General features: G+C 37.6%; 2 protein-coding genes across 3 annotated transcripts in view; both read right to left on the bottom strand.

Annotated features, from left to right (window-relative positions):
• kcnt1b (potassium sodium-activated channel subfamily T member 1b) overlaps positions 1-2,378 on the bottom strand; it is a 52,626-nt gene extending 50,248 nt beyond the window's left edge. The window contains exon 1 of the mRNA XM_026321488.1: positions 2,266-2,378. Coding sequence (XP_026177273.1) covers positions 2,266-2,332 — 67 coding nt within the window. The 5' untranslated portion in view covers positions 2,333-2,378. The remainder of the gene's footprint in view (positions 1-2,265) is intronic.
• Positions 2,379-2,721: 343 nt separating this feature from the next.
• On the bottom strand, positions 2,722-10,051 carry LOC113139147 (kelch-like protein 20). Of its 2 annotated transcripts, XM_026322160.1 has the most exons (8): positions 9,884-10,051; positions 9,331-9,473; positions 8,020-8,203; positions 6,807-6,950; positions 6,234-6,367; positions 5,126-5,337; positions 4,256-4,362; positions 2,722-3,492 (listed from the first exon to the last, which is right to left on the bottom strand). In XM_026322160.1, exons 1-8 carry the CDS (start codon positions 9,904-9,906, stop codon positions 3,435-3,437), a joined length of 1,005 nt encoding a protein of 334 aa, XP_026177945.1. In that variant the 5' UTR covers positions 9,907-10,051; the 3' UTR covers positions 2,722-3,434. The 2 variants fall into 2 exon arrangements, with proteins under 2 accessions (XP_026177945.1, XP_026177946.1); XM_026322161.1 differs by lacking the exon at positions 9,331-9,473.
• Between the last annotated feature and the right edge of the window lie 7,253 nt (positions 10,052-17,304).

Here is a 17,304-nt window from a genome sequence, read left to right as displayed (position 1 = left end):
TGCAACCTTTGGAAGCTGACTTAATGAATCAGGCAAAGTAACCACAATAATAGAGAACAGATTTGCTCCCGGGAAGAAAGTGTCTCCACTAATGGAGAGAATACCCTGGAATGAAACCAAAGAAAGCAGATACAAAATACACATAGGGGAGAGATAAAAGTGATGTCTAAAGAAATAAGAGAAGCCACAGGAAGAGTGGAAAAATAACCAAAACTGAACTGAATTACAAGATCAGTGAAAATCTGCAGTTGTTTATACACAGACATAAATTTTATATATATATATATATATACACATATACATATACATATGCATTCGTGTGTGTGTCTTTTGTCATTGCAGTGACACAAAAACATGTCAAATGGACAAGGGCTTGTCTTTGAAAACATCAGGAGCATGTTTAAAGAAAAGTTTTTAAAATGTCAACACAAATCCAACAACTCACATTCCCAAAACAGTCTGCACGCAGTTACATACAACTGTCATATTTCTATTAACCCATCAGTATTTCATAATCAGTTTTAGCTTCATGTGAGTTTCATCTGGACTGCTGATTCAGTTAAGTTCATTCATTTTAGGGAGCCGCAATACAAACACAGGGACATGAAGGATTACAGTTAACTGCCACACGAGGACTAGTGCAAAAATGAGGAATATGTTATATCACAGTGCATAAAAAGACAACTGCAACACAAGCCTGGAGATATCACTGAACTTCTGCAATATTAAATCAGTACACAAATACTAGGCAGTTCCCTTCAGACCAGCTTGAATGACAATGTTATGGCGTCTAGGTACACAACAAGGTAAATAAACTTACAAATGTGCACAACAGTCACTGGGAGTAAAGTTAGGCTTCCTAAAGAACACAAGGAAACGACATGAGTTGACGTGTCGCTAACTTGTTTTACCTGACTGTGCTCCCGTTTCTGACCGGGGTCCCATCATCGTAAACGTAGGTATGGTTTAGATAACCTCCATACACTGTCCATACACCACTGTCTGCATGATAGAAGATGTCTCCCATCAACGCGTCCCTGCGACAGCTCCGTCATCACTGGGAAATTACGAAGGGCAGAGAAGTCGACTGCGATGGTGGGAGAGGTCAGTGGAGTTCGCCCAAACGTTCAAGTGCGTGAGAACCAAATCCATCAAGCATAGAGCCCTCCTGGCGACAGCACCGGTGCTTCTCATGCTAGCTCTCTGTCAATACCGGGCTGCTTAGCTGTCTGGACGTCCGCCTGATTGCTAGTCCAGGTTTATAAGGAAAAATGAGTCCCGCTCCTCGGCGCTGATTGGCTGACACGCCCTCGAAACGCGTGATTTATCGCGCACCTGACAGTTAAATTAAATATCAATGCGCGAGCCCCCAAGTGCCATCAATACTGTGAGAATTCACTGTCGCTTAGCAACAACTTTGTTTGCTGACGAGCTACATTGCTTGGCGGAAGGAAGATGAACTGTTACCTTCTTTTTTGTCCCATTCTGTCAGTTATAAACTTGATTTTACATTTCTTTATTGTTTTTTTTAGTGTAACTATAACCGTAAAACACTGGGTTGTACATTTGAAATAGTGGCATCATGTGAGAGCTCCTTAGTCGCTGATGGTTTTCATGCTTTCCTGTTGGCATCTGCATCCTTTCCTCTCTAGGACAGAGCAGGATGGCGCTTGTTTCCTAACTTTGTCACCTACGGGGCTGCGTCATCTACCGGCGAAATGATTCAGGATCTACCGAGGAAACTGCTGCGTACAATGCGGACAGAAAACTTCTCATTAAAAGGCTTTTAGTGAGATGAAAACCACGTATTTTCAATGTTGCGTCGTCATGGCCTTTCCCACTCGATTTCTCAGCTCATCTGTGATTTTATAGTTACAAGACAGCGGTTTTATGTCTAGACAATAAGTTAAGAACAGATTTCATGGTGTGAAATGCAGACATTGAGCCAATAGGCACACTGCACAAAGTACAACTGTGCTGGCTTATATGCTACTTGTGAATGAAGAAATGAATCTCTTGCTATAAGCCAGTCACTAAAACATAAACAGCTGTGAGACTATGGCTTTAAATGCTGTGTGTAGACATTTGCACTGGGGTTAGACCACAGCAGTCTCCAAATTAGTTATTTCTTCTTTTTTTGCTCATAATTTCACAAAATCAATTGCCAAACACACAGTACATTCATAGCACATGCAAAGTCTTTGAAACTTCTATTAATCCTGAATCTATTGCTAGGCTACATATTTATTTTCTGTTAAAACATACCTGCCACAGCTCTGTCCTCTGCTATTTGTCTCACAATAGTCCCCCTGAAATTGAAAAAAATGTTCATTCTGTTTTCACAGAGACAAGAGGGAGACACCACTGGCTTGTGCGTGTCGCTGGAAAAGCCGTGTTGGACTGTACGCGTTCCTTGTGTTCAGCCTCACCACATTTCAGCCCATTATTCTCCAGGGGAAAGAGCTCAGAGCGTCATCATTTTAAAGCCCACACAACCATTTATGCTTTCCTATGCCAGCAGTCAGATCTCACTCACTCATTTATCACACTCAGGACTTTATTTCCACAGATTTTCTTTCCATGACTTGATCCAGCTGATTTTGTGATTTTTATTTTCATTTATTTTCATTTTGTCTTTGAGTGTTTACAGGATTAAAATATGAAGTCATTTGTCACACAGTCACTGCTGTGGGTAATTTACAGTATGTTTGCTGATGCAGACAGAAAATGCTGTGATATGATTAACATCTACACGTTGGAAAAAAAAAAAACATTTAAAGATGTCTCAAATTGACCAAAGCAATTAAGAAAGCTCAGATCATATAAAACCAATAATCACTATGTTACATGAGGGAGACACTGTGGGTTACTTTTATCAAATAGCCTACTATACATTAGTATTTTTCACATTCAAATCCTAAACTTTCTTTAAGCAAATACCTGAATAAATCCATGTTATATCTTTGGCTCACACCTGTAAAACCACATCCGTACAATCATGATTGAACATAAATTAACAATATCTACACGTGGCCTTAATGTGCTGTCCCTTTAAACAACAGACCTTGTGTCTGACATTATGATTATCTTCGTTATGATTATCCAAAATTTGATCTGTTCATGTGAAAAAAAAATGCAAAGTGAAATGTGGTTGCTGCTAATAACCTCTTTGAAAGAGGTTTGTTTATCTGTAATGTTAACCTGGCAGCCTATAATGTGCTTAAATTTAATGCTCAGGGTTATTTTGTACCAGCGGTTGCCAGTTTTGACTAAGGCATTGATGTCTCATTTTGAAGTGAACTCTTCAATTATTCAATCATTATGCTCCCTCACTTGAACCATATCATAGTGTGTCCTGGAGCCTGGCATACATCCATTAGGTGATTTCTCTCTATACTTATGTCCTGTTCATAATATGTGAACATTGTTGGGTCTCAGCACAGCACAGCCACTTTCCCTCCTGGATGCTTGCTCTTCATGCTTCCAAAGTGTCTAAAAACAGAAAGAGAGGGAGACTCAGACAGTGAAGCACTAAGATTCAGTAAGCAGCCCAAAGGCATATATAATATATAGAAAGCTTACATGAGCTTGGAGCATGAATCACAAAGTGGCTCTGTGTATTTGTCTAGCAGGCAAATACATAGACAAATACAACAGACTGTCTGGATGTAAAGTATTTTTCTCCTCTAGGCTTGAAATTCATTTGACAACTATGTCTGGTAGAAAGTAATAGGAGACATTAATTATTGGTACAGTATATTTAATTTATAATGAATAGGAATAATTTTTTTAGATAAAAAGTTGTTCTCTTTCTCTTATTCATCATATCAGTTTTTACTAAATGTCTTGCATGACTTTTACTAAATGGAAAGTCAACATTTTTCCCTTTACAGTGTCTGCATTTAATTAAGTAATGGAGTAACATGCTGGTCGTTACTTAATCATATTCGTTTATGTAGCAATGCAGTAATATTTTACTTTATTAAGTTTTAATATTGTAATAATATCATCCAGTTTAAAGGTAATCCACTTACATACACTTCCAAATGTCTTTTTGCTAATGTCTCCATGTAGCAGGAAAGTGCACAGACCAAACTATTTAAACTACAAACCTTTCCTGTAAATACATTTCCACACTGTGACTCATACAGCTACTATTGTGCTATGTTAATTCAATGAATGGCCTGTTTCTGAAGGCATGAAGATGATATAACATCAAAATGGAACTGAAACTAAGAATTAGCTTTCCTCTTACCTCCACGTGTTGCTTTCATGGTTGTAAACTTCTATTGTCTTCAGATTGGTGACACCATCAGAGCCTCCAACAGCCAGCAATGCACCCTTGAAGACTACAAGGGACATCTGAGGCACAATATAAAAGGACAGTTATGAGAGAGCTTAATAAAAATGTATTCACAAATGTGTTTAGCCCAAGTGAAACCAATTTGACATATTTGTATTGATATTCATGGTGCCCACAAGATAAATTCCCATGACTTTGGTGACCTTGAGTTATGGTCTAGTGCCAAGAGAAAGTTCTCAAAGTTCTCAGTTAAGTGGATTTGAACTAGAATTAGCATACTCATGGTACGCAGACAGTGCCTGGAGAGCCCCTGACTTGTCCTCTGGCATCAGTATGAGGTTGATATTTAAAATTTTGAATGAAATATCTTGACATATGATGGAGGGAATGTCTTAAAATTTGTTTCTGACATTTCTGTTTTTCTCAAAATGAATTTTAGGACCTTCAAGTCAAATTTAAATTGGTCCTAAAATGGAAATATGTGTATTGGGCTAATTAGCAAGCTAAGATAGCCAATTAAGATGGTAAACATGTCAAACATTGTATCTAAACTTATCCACATTATGCCAGAAATCCTTCATTATTACTGTGCAGAAAAACACTCAGACTGTGGGATCAAAAACTAGGAATGAGACCCTAAACCTCTACTGAAGATTTCAGGCACTGTATAAATAAGAACCGTGTTCTTTTATATGAGTCATATGAGTTTTATTTTTTCTTTCCATCTGTTATTTTTTTTATCGTCTGTATGAAAGCATACCCCGACCATTAAGTCAGAAGGGAAGGCTGACATCTGAGCTGTCATAGTGGTCTGTTACTCACATTGTCCCTCTTGTTCCTCATTCGTTTGATAGGTGTCCACCTCATGTTGTCTGGGTCAAACCTCTCAGCAGCACAGACCTCCAGGTTGAACTCATCTTTGCCGCCGGCTACATAGATGTGGCCCAAGAACACAGCACATCCGGCGTTCTCCCTGGGACTCAGCATGTGGGCGCATATCGACCAGGTACCATCTACAGGGTTGTATCGCTCCACTGGGGTACATTTTGAGGATAGCAGAAGTCAGAGTAGGCCATATAATATGAACTGCATACTGTATGAGTAACACTGCATTATATACAGACACTGTTTATATTTATATACAAAAATATCTAGGTTACATTGATCTATGGCAATTTTAGATATACATAAAAAAACGAACATATCTGTCAGAAACCAATTATTTAATCATATTTTCTATTTATTTTTAATAAAAATGCACTTCTCCAAAAATATTATTTCAACCATTTGTTAAGGCAAGGGCAATGAACTTGCTTTGAAACCAAAAAAGGTTCTGGGAAATTTTCTGGCATGTCCTTCTCATAGTCTAAAATAGTATGTGTCAATTGGCAGGAAAACAGAACCCCTGTTTATTTTTGGTGAGGTCAAGAGGCGTACAGTGTGTGTGCATACTTTTGTATATGTATGGAAATCTGGGACACTTGCAGAAGATGCAAGGTTAAATTAGTTGCTATGGGTAAGCTAAGTACACCACACATTAAACAAGAGAAGTATATGTAAGTGGTATTCCTGTATAAATAAATTACTTTTTTTTCATAAGTCTTTCCACAGTTGTGACAATTACAAACACAGAAACAAATTATTGATGAAATGATTAGTCAGTGAATTGATTAGTTGTTTAAAAAAAAAGAATTGTCACCTTTAAGTAATTCATGAAATCAACACAAAACATCACTTTAGGAACAAGAAAAATAAGATTTTGCAGCTCATTTGATCTTATACAGACTAAACATACTAAATTATCCATAATACATTGATTAATTGATGGCTAAACTCTAGCAAAAGTCAAAACATAAAAAATAATCTCTCTTTGTATTGACACACACACAATGTGTTGTTAGTGTCTGCTATTTGTAATCACTTCTCTCACCTGAACTCAAAGCCATATTACCATTATTCCCTCCAATCACATACAAGTGACCCTCCAGCACAGCAGCTGTTGCTCTGGTGCGTCTGGTCACCATTGGTGCCTGTTTTTTCCATGTGTTCATTTTTGGATCAAACCTAAAGCAGTTTAAATATAGCAAATGGTCTGTCAGTTATTAGAACCTAATGCATAACTCATGTTAATCATTTCTTTTCACCTTTTCACCTAAGTCAACCACTTTGCTGTCAAAGTAATGTGAGATGTCAGGTAATTAAGATCATTATTACTTCAATGCTAGATATATGTAAGACTGCATAATCATTTCATGTTTTAATAGAAGGCATGCTTTCTGTAGCACCTAACTAAAAGGTTTCTCTAAAGCAGAGGCAGTTAGGAATGAAAGATAAATGAAAAGGTTTTATAAAAATATTTCTCTTCTTCACAGAAACCAAATGCAAGATTTTATCTGGAAATAATGCCAATTAATGTGACAGTCTAATTTGTTTACAGCAGATACTTCGAGAGTTCACAGTCAGTTTTGTAAGACAATCTTTAGTAGCAATTTTGCCACAGTACCTCTCTACAGTATTAATTGCAGTAGTACCATCATGTCCTCCAATGGCATACAGGTATCCATCCATCGCCACCAGACACACTCCACTGCGGGGGCTGCTTAAGGGTGCTACATCTTTACTCCAGCTGTCAGTGTCTGGGTTGTACCTGCCATGGGTGAAGTCAAGAAGGGTAGGAATGTTTAAAGTAATGATGGAAGATAATATCAGCTGCTGGTTATAAATTGAATAGAACCTGCACAGGCACAAGCTTTCCTAGAAACCTACATTTTTCAAGTGTTTTGTGTGGTTGCAATTGTGTGTTTTAACACACTGAGAGTGTGGCCCCTCATATAAACGTCTGCCAGTGTCTCCTTTTCACTGTAAGGCTATTAAAATTGGTTTCTCTTCACTGAAGGCTAGTAGATGATAACCCACATCTCACAACATTTTCATCCAGTTTGCTATTTTTCGCCAAAACGTCACAACAGCAGCCTCCCCTTTAGAGATTAGATGCACTCAGGTGATCAAAATGAGAGTTAGCTGGTTTAGGCCATAAACAGATGACCAGTCAGAAACAGGTCTTTCCCTACTGGTCTGCTGCCAGCCAGGGATAATCATTATGAGGTCAGCTGTCTGGCGTTCAATTCAGGAGTGGCTGGCTGTGGCATCTGGGAACAGAGCCAGCTCCTTTGAGACATCTAATAGAGTAGGAGGAGAGGGGAGGAGAAAATGTGCGACAGGAGTGCACAGTAATGTGTGTATGTATGAGAAAGAGAATTTATTTTTGACTTTCTCTGCCTGTGAGGAATAACTACCCTGGCAACACAAAATGATGGGGAAAATTCCCATAGTGTGAGGATTTTGGTTGCTCCAGTGCTGATTAGACTGTCACTGACTTACAGTAGGATTTAAATGTGCTTTAATGTCAAAAGGTCTACATTTAATTTCTGCTTTAATGCTGACCTCTGCTGTTCAGTGGTGTAAACAACAATAACAGATACTAATAACGCAAAAGCAAGTAAACATGAAATGAGTAGGAGTTAAATTTAAAAGTAAGAAGTAGTTACAGATATGATATTGATAGTTAAGACAGATAATCACAGGTAAGGGTTGGTCATGAGCAAAGAAAACATCAACAAAAAGGATTCAGTGAGAAATCCACAATGCCATGTAACAAAACAAACAAAATCTGTTCAAACAATGTGAGGGTCTTGCTATAAGAGGTTTTGGCTCACCTTTCCACACTGCTGTAACATCGGACATTATCTTCTCCACCCACTGTGTAGATCTTGCCATCCAGTGCACCTACAGCCACCTTATCACGTTTGTTGACCATACGTGCTGCTGGTCTCCATTCATTGTACTCAGGGCAAAACTGTTCTACCAAACAGGACGGGTCATCGTGGGTCCATCCACCAACTACCACAACAAATCAGCACACTCATTATTTTATTGCAGCTTGCAAACATACCTTCCTCTCAGTTGGTGGTGAGGCCTAAAAATACACACACAGTCTTTAATCTGCTTATATAATTGTTATGAATATCAATCCACAACTGACAGAAGAAAACAGGATTTTAAATTTTAGGAATATGAGACATTAGAGGGTATTTCTTCTACAGAACTTCCTCTCTCATGTTTTGTGTTTCTCTATGAGCATTAGAACCAGCTAACAGGGCACCAACCCAATAGTATTGAGGTGTTTTGAGTGGTCCCATAATAACCCTTGGCAGTAAGGAGGTGTGATCTGGGAAAAACAAGACCCAAGCTTTGGTTTGGCTTGCATTTTAGATTTCTTCTAGCTATTTGGGGTTAGATGTACCCAATTAATAATGTGCTTATGTTTCGTTATTGCTTTTGTTTTTGTTTTTTTGTAATGCTCCAAAACTACTACTCCAAAATAGGAATGTCCTTTCTGTCTGTGGGAACAGTTGGATCACACTTAACCTTTGTGAAAGACACAAAATGACACAAAATGAAGTTTTACAGTGCAAGTAACAAAAAATATGATGTCTCCGTATGTGGATACCAGGTCACAGGAGGATACAGAAGTTCTATGGTCAGTCTCCAGTGGTAACTTTAATAGCATTTAATTATTAATAGCAGACTGAAATTGTGAGAGAATTAGCTACCCAGCCATCTATTACTATTAACAGATCCACTATAGGACATACTGATGCCCAGAAAAGGCTTGAGCAATTATAGTAAAAGGTGACCACAGTATTCTCTAGACAGTATGGCATCGATACAAAGAACACAAGCTCCCACGTAAATTGGTCTGTAAAGACCACAATATGAGAAGTGGCAAAAGATGCATTCATTTAATGAGCATTGCACAATAGAAAGTAGATAATACATAAGCCTCTTTCACAGAAAGCTTTATGTTTAACAGCCTCAGTGTCAATACACAACTGTTATGCTCTTTTTCTGTTCTCTGTCCTGAGCAGAGAGGTAGAACAGCTTAAGCTGCACATGAAAGAATAGGTTCAGTTCTCTTTAAAATGAGAAACTTAAATTGTCATAGTTACATTATTGCAGCTACAGACCTATAAACATCTTTTCATTGAAAGCCTCACTGGGGGGAAGATTGCTGAACCGTCTGTGGAGGAAAACAGACGGCTGACATGCAGACTGTCCTTTGTTCTCATTGATCAGCATGTGTTGGGGTTCTGGTTCGTCTAGGGCCGCCCTATAACATGTAGTGATAAAGTAGAGCTGAACATATTACAGCAATTACAAAGTCACAATTTGCTTTTACGTGAACTATTCAGGAAATGTTATAATCACACAAATTTAGACATACAAATAAATTGTTAGGTCTCTTTTATTATTTACAAACAACCAAACATTTGTCTATCAAATTCAGAATTTACTTAAATGAGTTTACAAAATTAATTGTGTTAATTACTGTACAAATATGTGATGCACAGTCTTGAAATCACCACACACAGTTTTCCCACACATTGTTAATGATATGCCAGCAAATGCACAAAATATTATTAGAACTGATTTAAATTATGCAAAACATGTCTCAAAGTTAGATGTGCATTTCCTAATTGTATCAGCACAAAGAATCTAAATCAGCATAAAAACCCTTACCCTTGTTCATTGTACACGCCCATGTTTTATCTCCTCAGTGCTTTGCTCAGGGTCTGCAATCAAGATACAGTATATGCTTCTGCCTCAAAGTGTCAGTCAGGTCTCCGGTGTCCTTTCTCTTATCTGTACACACTGCTCTGTTCCCTACAGGCTGTCCTTAAACTACAGGCTGTCACTGCTTTTTGCACTGAAGGACATTCTACTTGACTGCTCAGTTAAACCTCCTCCCCTTTAGCAATACAATCCCACACACCCGGCTACTTCCCCAAATGATTCATCTCATCATCCTTGCAGCCTGACACCCAAGACTCCCATTATACACCCTTGTTTCATCTTCCATTTGACAACTGTCATGCCAAAGGAGCTGTTGACACAGTCATAGTTTTAGGTTCAGTCAGTGGTGTGTGTTTAGAATAAGGTGATTGTGATACTAGCAAGAATAAATGTGTAAAAAGACTCATAGTTCTAAGTCCTATTATATAAATATAGACACAGAGACAATCTAACAAAAGAAAAGGCCAATAGTTCCCTCGTCTAATCCAGATATGAAACTGAGACGTCCCATAAGGCCCATAAGTTTGTTTTCCTGAAATGTTCTCCTTCCACAGTCAACAGAGACCAAACACTTGGCTCACAGCATTTATTTGGCCAGTCCTAAATTTTCATGGGGTCAACAGTTTATTAGAACCTGTGAGGATTAAAAAGCTGTTGACATGCTACTTTGTGGACCATAAACAGGTCCTTAATGTAAAGGAAATGCATTTGTTCTTCACCTGCATCAGCCTGAAAAGTAAAACACTGTGCAGTGGTCAGGGAGGCATCATAGCATATCAAGGTCCAATGTCCATTTGTTTTAATAACTCAAAATGCATGAACCTTTTAAAACAGTATAGTAGAAAAACAAGTACATATAGTAGATATAGAAGGAGAATTGTGTTGTCATGCATAGACCTCAATGGAAAGTAACAGGTGGTGAGCAAGAATTTCTTTATGTGTAACCACATTGGTATTTTCTGTTTATATATCTCTATCTATATATATATAGATAAAGATATAGATATATATATATATATCTATATCTCTATCTATATATAAACATATAAGGAGATGAGATGGTATTTTTAAGAAGCCGTGTAACAGATCAAGTGGATCTGTGTCTGGTAAATTCATGCAGCATTTGAAAGCCAGGTGTCTCTTGAATGTATTAGAGATGAGACTAGACTGTCTTTGAACTTTGCAATGGTAACGTGTTCCTGACCATTTTGAATACAGAAAGATGAAATTATTTCAAACAGACATACTTGCGCTCCTTAAAGTCAGCCTTAGAGAGTGTCCCAGGACATATTCGTTAATGGCAGACCTGCCTGGACTATCACTGTTTTTTAACTGAGGGAAAAGCCATGAAATTTTTCCAAACTTATAATAGAAAAGGTCAGAGAATAACTTGTTATATATGTTTATGTATGTATGTTATGTATGTTGTATGTGAGAAAGATAACCCTCTATCATTTACTGTAAGTCAGGAATGAGTGAAAGAGTGCACAGTATGTCATGTGTCATGAAAAACCTCAGGCAGCTGACTACCCTGATTCTTCAGTCCTCTCACATGCTGCCTGCCTGCCACCCAGGCAGCCTGCAGCTGTCTCTGGAGCCTTTCTACCAATCATGTCATAATAATCAGGCATGTAAGGGATTCTTGACCTGAACACGTCATCCCCCTTTGCAGTAGGAGAAGACATGCTCTGGAATGTGTTTGAGGTTTTAGTCAGGGAATGTCAATGCTGGTATTTGAGTTGCTGGGCAAGGTTTTATAATTGGCAATTTAAAGATGTTTAATAGGCGAAGAAAGTGATGAGACAGCAGAAAAGGCAGTACTGGATTAGATAAATGGATTTACCTTTTCATCTGCAAAGAAACTTGCAAGCGCATGAATAATTTCTTTTCATTAGAGTATATACTCATATGCTTCCAACAACAGAGCACAGCAACAAAAGTTTTTATTGTTATCATGATTTAGGGCAGGCAGGGAGATTATTTCCTTGCAATTTATCTGTTCTGTGTTTTATGTTGGTCTTTGAATATATAGTATGTAAGTCATAAATCATACTCTATTCAATATACAGTATGTTCTTTGTTTCAGATGTCTTTTGAACATCTGTGCTTTTATATTGTGTATTTGTGTGTGTGTGTGTGTGTGTGTGTGTGTACAGTATGTAACTACTTTCAGAAGGCACAATTATACTAAACCATTAACATATACTAACCTAATGACTTTATAGTGGACAAAATAGTAGAGCATCATTGGGCATTCAGCTTTCCTTCAGAAGTGGCTCTTGTCTCTTAAACATTTAGATTATAGGCCAATTAGTATGTCATTATTATCATAATCTTAATTTACTATTGTTAAAGATTATTACAATTGCTAAATCTTATATTATGTACATGTCACAGGTATAAAACTTCAGCCTTACCTTACTTAATCTTGAATTTTAGCTCTAAACAACATTTATGACAAACCAATTCTGCTTTTATTTTGCAGCATTTTATAATTCCTGTGGATGATTGATTATTCTTACTTGATGTCATGATGCATTTGATCTTCACCATTGACATAATATGTTTCTGCAAGGGTGTAGATGTTTCAGTATTTCCAAATGAGTCAAGTTTACTATAGTTAAAGGGCATATTTTATTGAAAACTGTCCTTAGTTTACTCAGATGTCTTTTTGCCACTACATATTATATCTTCCCTACAAGCAGAGGGATTGTAGCCTATATTCTGCCTCTGTAGAAACCAGGCATAAATAATCTATGAAACCCAAAATAAAAAAAATAAAAAAATATTGACAAAAGTAATTCACTTAGCAAACAACTGAAAATAGACCATCCTCTCAGGCCTGTTCTACTAAGTAAGTAATCTATTCTTTACTGTTTCGCTCACCGGCCTCTGTGGCTTTAACATAACCCACTCAGTAAATATCAGGAGTTCTGTTTCACTGGCTTCTATTATTAACACAGAGAAAAATATTATTATGGTTATAGTGACAACGCAGCTAATCCATCAACAAAGAGCCCTTATTAAATCATTAATCATTAAAGACTGTTTACAGCTAAGTGTGGGCAGATCTGCACAGCAAACCAGAAACAGGAGTTCAACACTGTCTTCCTGAAACATGGATTAGTAATCAAATTCCTATCTCACAAAAAGTTTAAATTTCAGAACAGCAAAGTTTCTTTACAATTGAGAAAAATGACTGTAGCAACATTGAAATCCAGTCTTATAAATTGATATTACTGTTTTATAGACACTGCATGTTGTTTTCTTTACAGCGAAGTCGACACTGGTGATTTTGCTGTGTTCTTGTATCTCTTGGATTGAAAAGGGGTAAATACCATGAGATTTATATGTACAAAAATGAAGGCTTTAGTCTTGACTTACTACTGTTATCTGACTGATGTGAGAAGCAAAATAATCAGTAAACACACAATATTATGAGCCATCCAGCAGATGCAGAGCAGTATATCTGGAGTTCAACATTCACTCTTTTATAGCTCTGTTTTTCTTCTCTAGCAACTTTTGCAGGAAACATCTGGCTTTTTAGAAGCTAAATACTCCACTTTGTTCACTTGACATAAAATCTTGCAACTTAAATCATAATACGCTTATGCAGACTGAACTTGGAGAGGTCTTGCGTGGCACTCAATTTAATTGCAGCTCTACTTCTACAGTTGATGCTCCAAGACATTAGTGTTTGTTGGTACTGATTATTATATTGAAATACTGGAAATCTTCCAACATTTACATCAAAAAATGTCACTTGGCCATTAAGCAGTGACTAAGGAAAAATATTTCCTTGCTTTGGACTGTCCAGGTTTAATGCTCAGCTTAAAGTTAGTGTTAATACTTAGCAGTGTGCATATTGTAATAACAATACAAACAAATTCTGATAGCACGTAAATGAAAAGCACCATCAAACAATGAAAAAGCCCATGAAATACAAACCAGCATTTCCTTTTTAGAGTAGATTGTTCCTGTGTACCTAATAGTAGGATCTTTCCTCCATTCAGCACGCTTTGAGAAAAAATAAAGATATTTGTTCAGTCAGGACACTGCTGTGTGATAAAAGGAGATATAGGTTTGCAGAGGCGCATATTCATGTCACACATATTAATCTGTAACGGTCCAACAGGGGTTTGCCAGTGACTCATCTTAACCTGCAGTCAGGTAGAAAAAAATGAAATGAGATTGGAAAACAATTCAGAGGTGCGTTGGCTTTACTTCACTGTTTCCATCCCATTTTGGCTTTCACTGATAGTGAGGATTAAAATCTTTATCTCAGTGGTGGAAAATCCAAAGATGTCCATAATTTTTAGGTAAAATATTTTATAGAAAAGAATGTATATACACTGATGCCAAATATTAATTTTCCAGTCCAACTTAGCAACATATGTCCACTTTAAACTTCCATTTGACCTTACAATTGATTTGAATTATGTTTCTGTTTTTATACATGTTCTAATCTTGTAATTAGTCCTCCAGTTGTCAATATCCTGATGTGTACAGTACAATGTACAGTATACTGACAACAGTTTTTAGGTACTAAGTTAAAAGCATACAAATATAATTAGAAATCACATGATAATGTGAGCAGGTTTTTTATTAACCCTAACACCTAACATATATAAAGCTAAACAAATACGAAGGTAGGAAAATAACAGGTCATCTGAACTGTGCTGCAGGAGGAAATCAGAGCACAGGGAGAACATGAAAACTATAAAGATGAAACATGCATATTGTACCCATGTTGTTAGTCCAGTCCAGTTCAGGCTCAATGTCCTTTCTCCTCAGAGCTTGTCTCCTGCAGCTTGTCTTTTAACTTTATCTTTTGGAAATATATATACAAAAAGTCCATCTACACAAACATTATGTTATTCTGCTTTTGTACCTCCTTGCCAGGTATTGACACATTAACTATCTCATTCCCACTTATTATTAATGTGTGGCCATTAAATACTTGTCCTTCCAGGAGATACTGTGATATTCAATTCTATTCAGTTTTATTTATTTATTTTGTATAGCGCCTCTTCTTCTTTTCCTTTCTGCTGCTCCCTTCAGGGGTCACCACAGCGAATCATCTGCCTCCATTTAACCCTATCCTCTGTATCCTCCTCACCCACACCAACTATCCTCATGTCCTCCTTCACTACATCCAAGAACCTCCTCTTTGGTCTTCCTCTAGGCCTCCTTCCTGGCAGCTCTAACCTCAGCATCCTTTTACCAATGTATTCACTGTCCCTCCTCTAAAATCATCTCAAGGTACTTAACAAAAAACAAACAAACCCTGTTCTTAATATATACATAAATATAAATCTGTTGATGCATATTAGAGTCATGTCCTCGCAGGAGGCAAAAGGCTGCAGCAACTGGGTAAAGGTTACTTGTCAGCAAGTGAATCCTAATATGAAATAATGAAACCTGACAAAGTGCAACACCTCAAGTAGTTGCACAGAATAGGATATTTGTATATGTGGGTGTGTTTATGTGTACTGGCATTAATACTTGGAGTGTGAAAATGTTGTGCAATAAGCTCTGCTTCTCCCACCTGCCAGTTCCCAGCTTTTAGAAAATATAATTCCCCTGTGTGATATACTACTGACTTAGTGGTATTAAATAAATGTAACCATGAAACATGAAATCTGAGTGTTGCAATCCAGACTGCTTCAACCTATGCTACCTGCCAACATCAGTAGTCTATCCTGCAGGTCCACTAATTTGTGGAAACTCTCTACACCTGCCAGTTGGAGGGTAGAGCTGCCACATTAAGCAGGAGTGACTTATTGTTTCTGACTGCGGGAACAGATGATGCAGCACATCACCCAGAGGGAGATGATAAGCCACAGAGGAACAACAGACCACCAGGAGAGCTTCAAGAAAAGTTGACAGCCCATTTTCCTTTACACACTGAACTAATATGACAGAGTGGCAAGATGTGATGACCTGATTGGTCTTCTTGCACCCTCAAGTGGTGAAACACTGACATGACAAGTTGAGAGTGAAGACATGGCACCTGGTATTTGTTGATAAGGCCAACAAATGGCATTCACTACATATTCTTATACTGTACCATTCTAATGATATATAGTGATCATTACTGACCACTCACCCAAAGTCAGTTGGGACTAGCACCAGCCCCTTGAGACCCTTAACATGATAACTTGCAGGCTATAGATAATGAATACATTCATATTGCTCCATAAATGTTAAATTCATGTAGCTCCATAAATAATTATCAAATGTTTAATTTGGATTAATTGGTTTGGATAAATGCTATTTGACCTATTTCTTTGTGTTCATCACTGGAGTGGCTTGTGTATTGCCATTCATACAACTCACACAACTCATTGCAACTTCATATAAGCCATCGTAAGAGTGCTGCATATACATTTTAAAACAACTATACAAAAAGTATAGGAAACTAACCCAAGCAGCTTTTGTTTTACAGCCAACCCAGTGTTTTCTGAATTAGTGCCCTTACAGCAGCAGGAGATATGCCACAGATAAACAGTTTAAAATCACTGTTGAAAAATGGGTTGTAATAGCCTGCCTGCACAAATGACCTATAAGGTTGTTCTTTATGGGAGGAGAGTCTCTTAAAGATTTTTTTTTTGCCTTTATTAAGTCAGGGGAGTGTAAGAGCAATGATTCACCAGGAGCAGAAAAGTCAGGAAAGCCTTTTTCACATTGACACAATTGCACACATTAATAGTTGGAAGCTGCTCAATGAAACTACTGGCCACTGTGCAGCTCCTCTCACACCACTGGAGGTTAATGGCCTGGCTGAAGGGCACCTCACTGGTGGTAATGAGGCACAGAAAACACTGCTCTTTTCACTTTCACTCTGCTCTTTCACCAGATTTTATCCTGCTGGTCCACAGAATAAACCTGCAACTTACTGGTTACAATCCTGCCTTTAAAAGCCTTTAGGTCTGTTGCTGCAGCACCAGGGGGACATGGAAAAATTGTGTGGTAGCTCTGGTATGTAGAAAAAATAAACACTGTGATTTAATAAAAGAATATATTAAAGAATACAGTGTATATTCACATTTCATGTTTTAGACGTGTTCCATAACTGTCTGAAATGCCCAGTTTCTGCCATTACAGTGGGCACAGGTCCACTGACACTGTGGTTTCTCACCTTTAGTTGGTGGGCTGGGTAAACGAGTGTTTGAGCTCATCTGATTCAGTTGCTAAAGAAGTTTGGAAATCACTGCTTTAGGCCACTGCTGCTTTAATTTGGCCACACGTTATACAATACAGTAGAATAGAAGGAAAGGAAATATATCCTGCTTCTTTGGTTCTCACAATAAAAAGCAGGATGAATGTTCTGTAATCTAAACTTTCCCCTAAGAGCAGGATATTAC

Source organism: Mastacembelus armatus, chromosome 9 (assembly GCF_900324485.2).
Source record: "Mastacembelus armatus chromosome 9, fMasArm1.2, whole genome shotgun sequence".
Taxonomy (NCBI): Eukaryota; Metazoa; Chordata; class Actinopteri; order Synbranchiformes; family Mastacembelidae; genus Mastacembelus; species Mastacembelus armatus.
The sequence above is the reverse complement of the archived record's forward strand: the minus strand, read 5'-3'. Positions and strand labels throughout refer to the sequence as shown.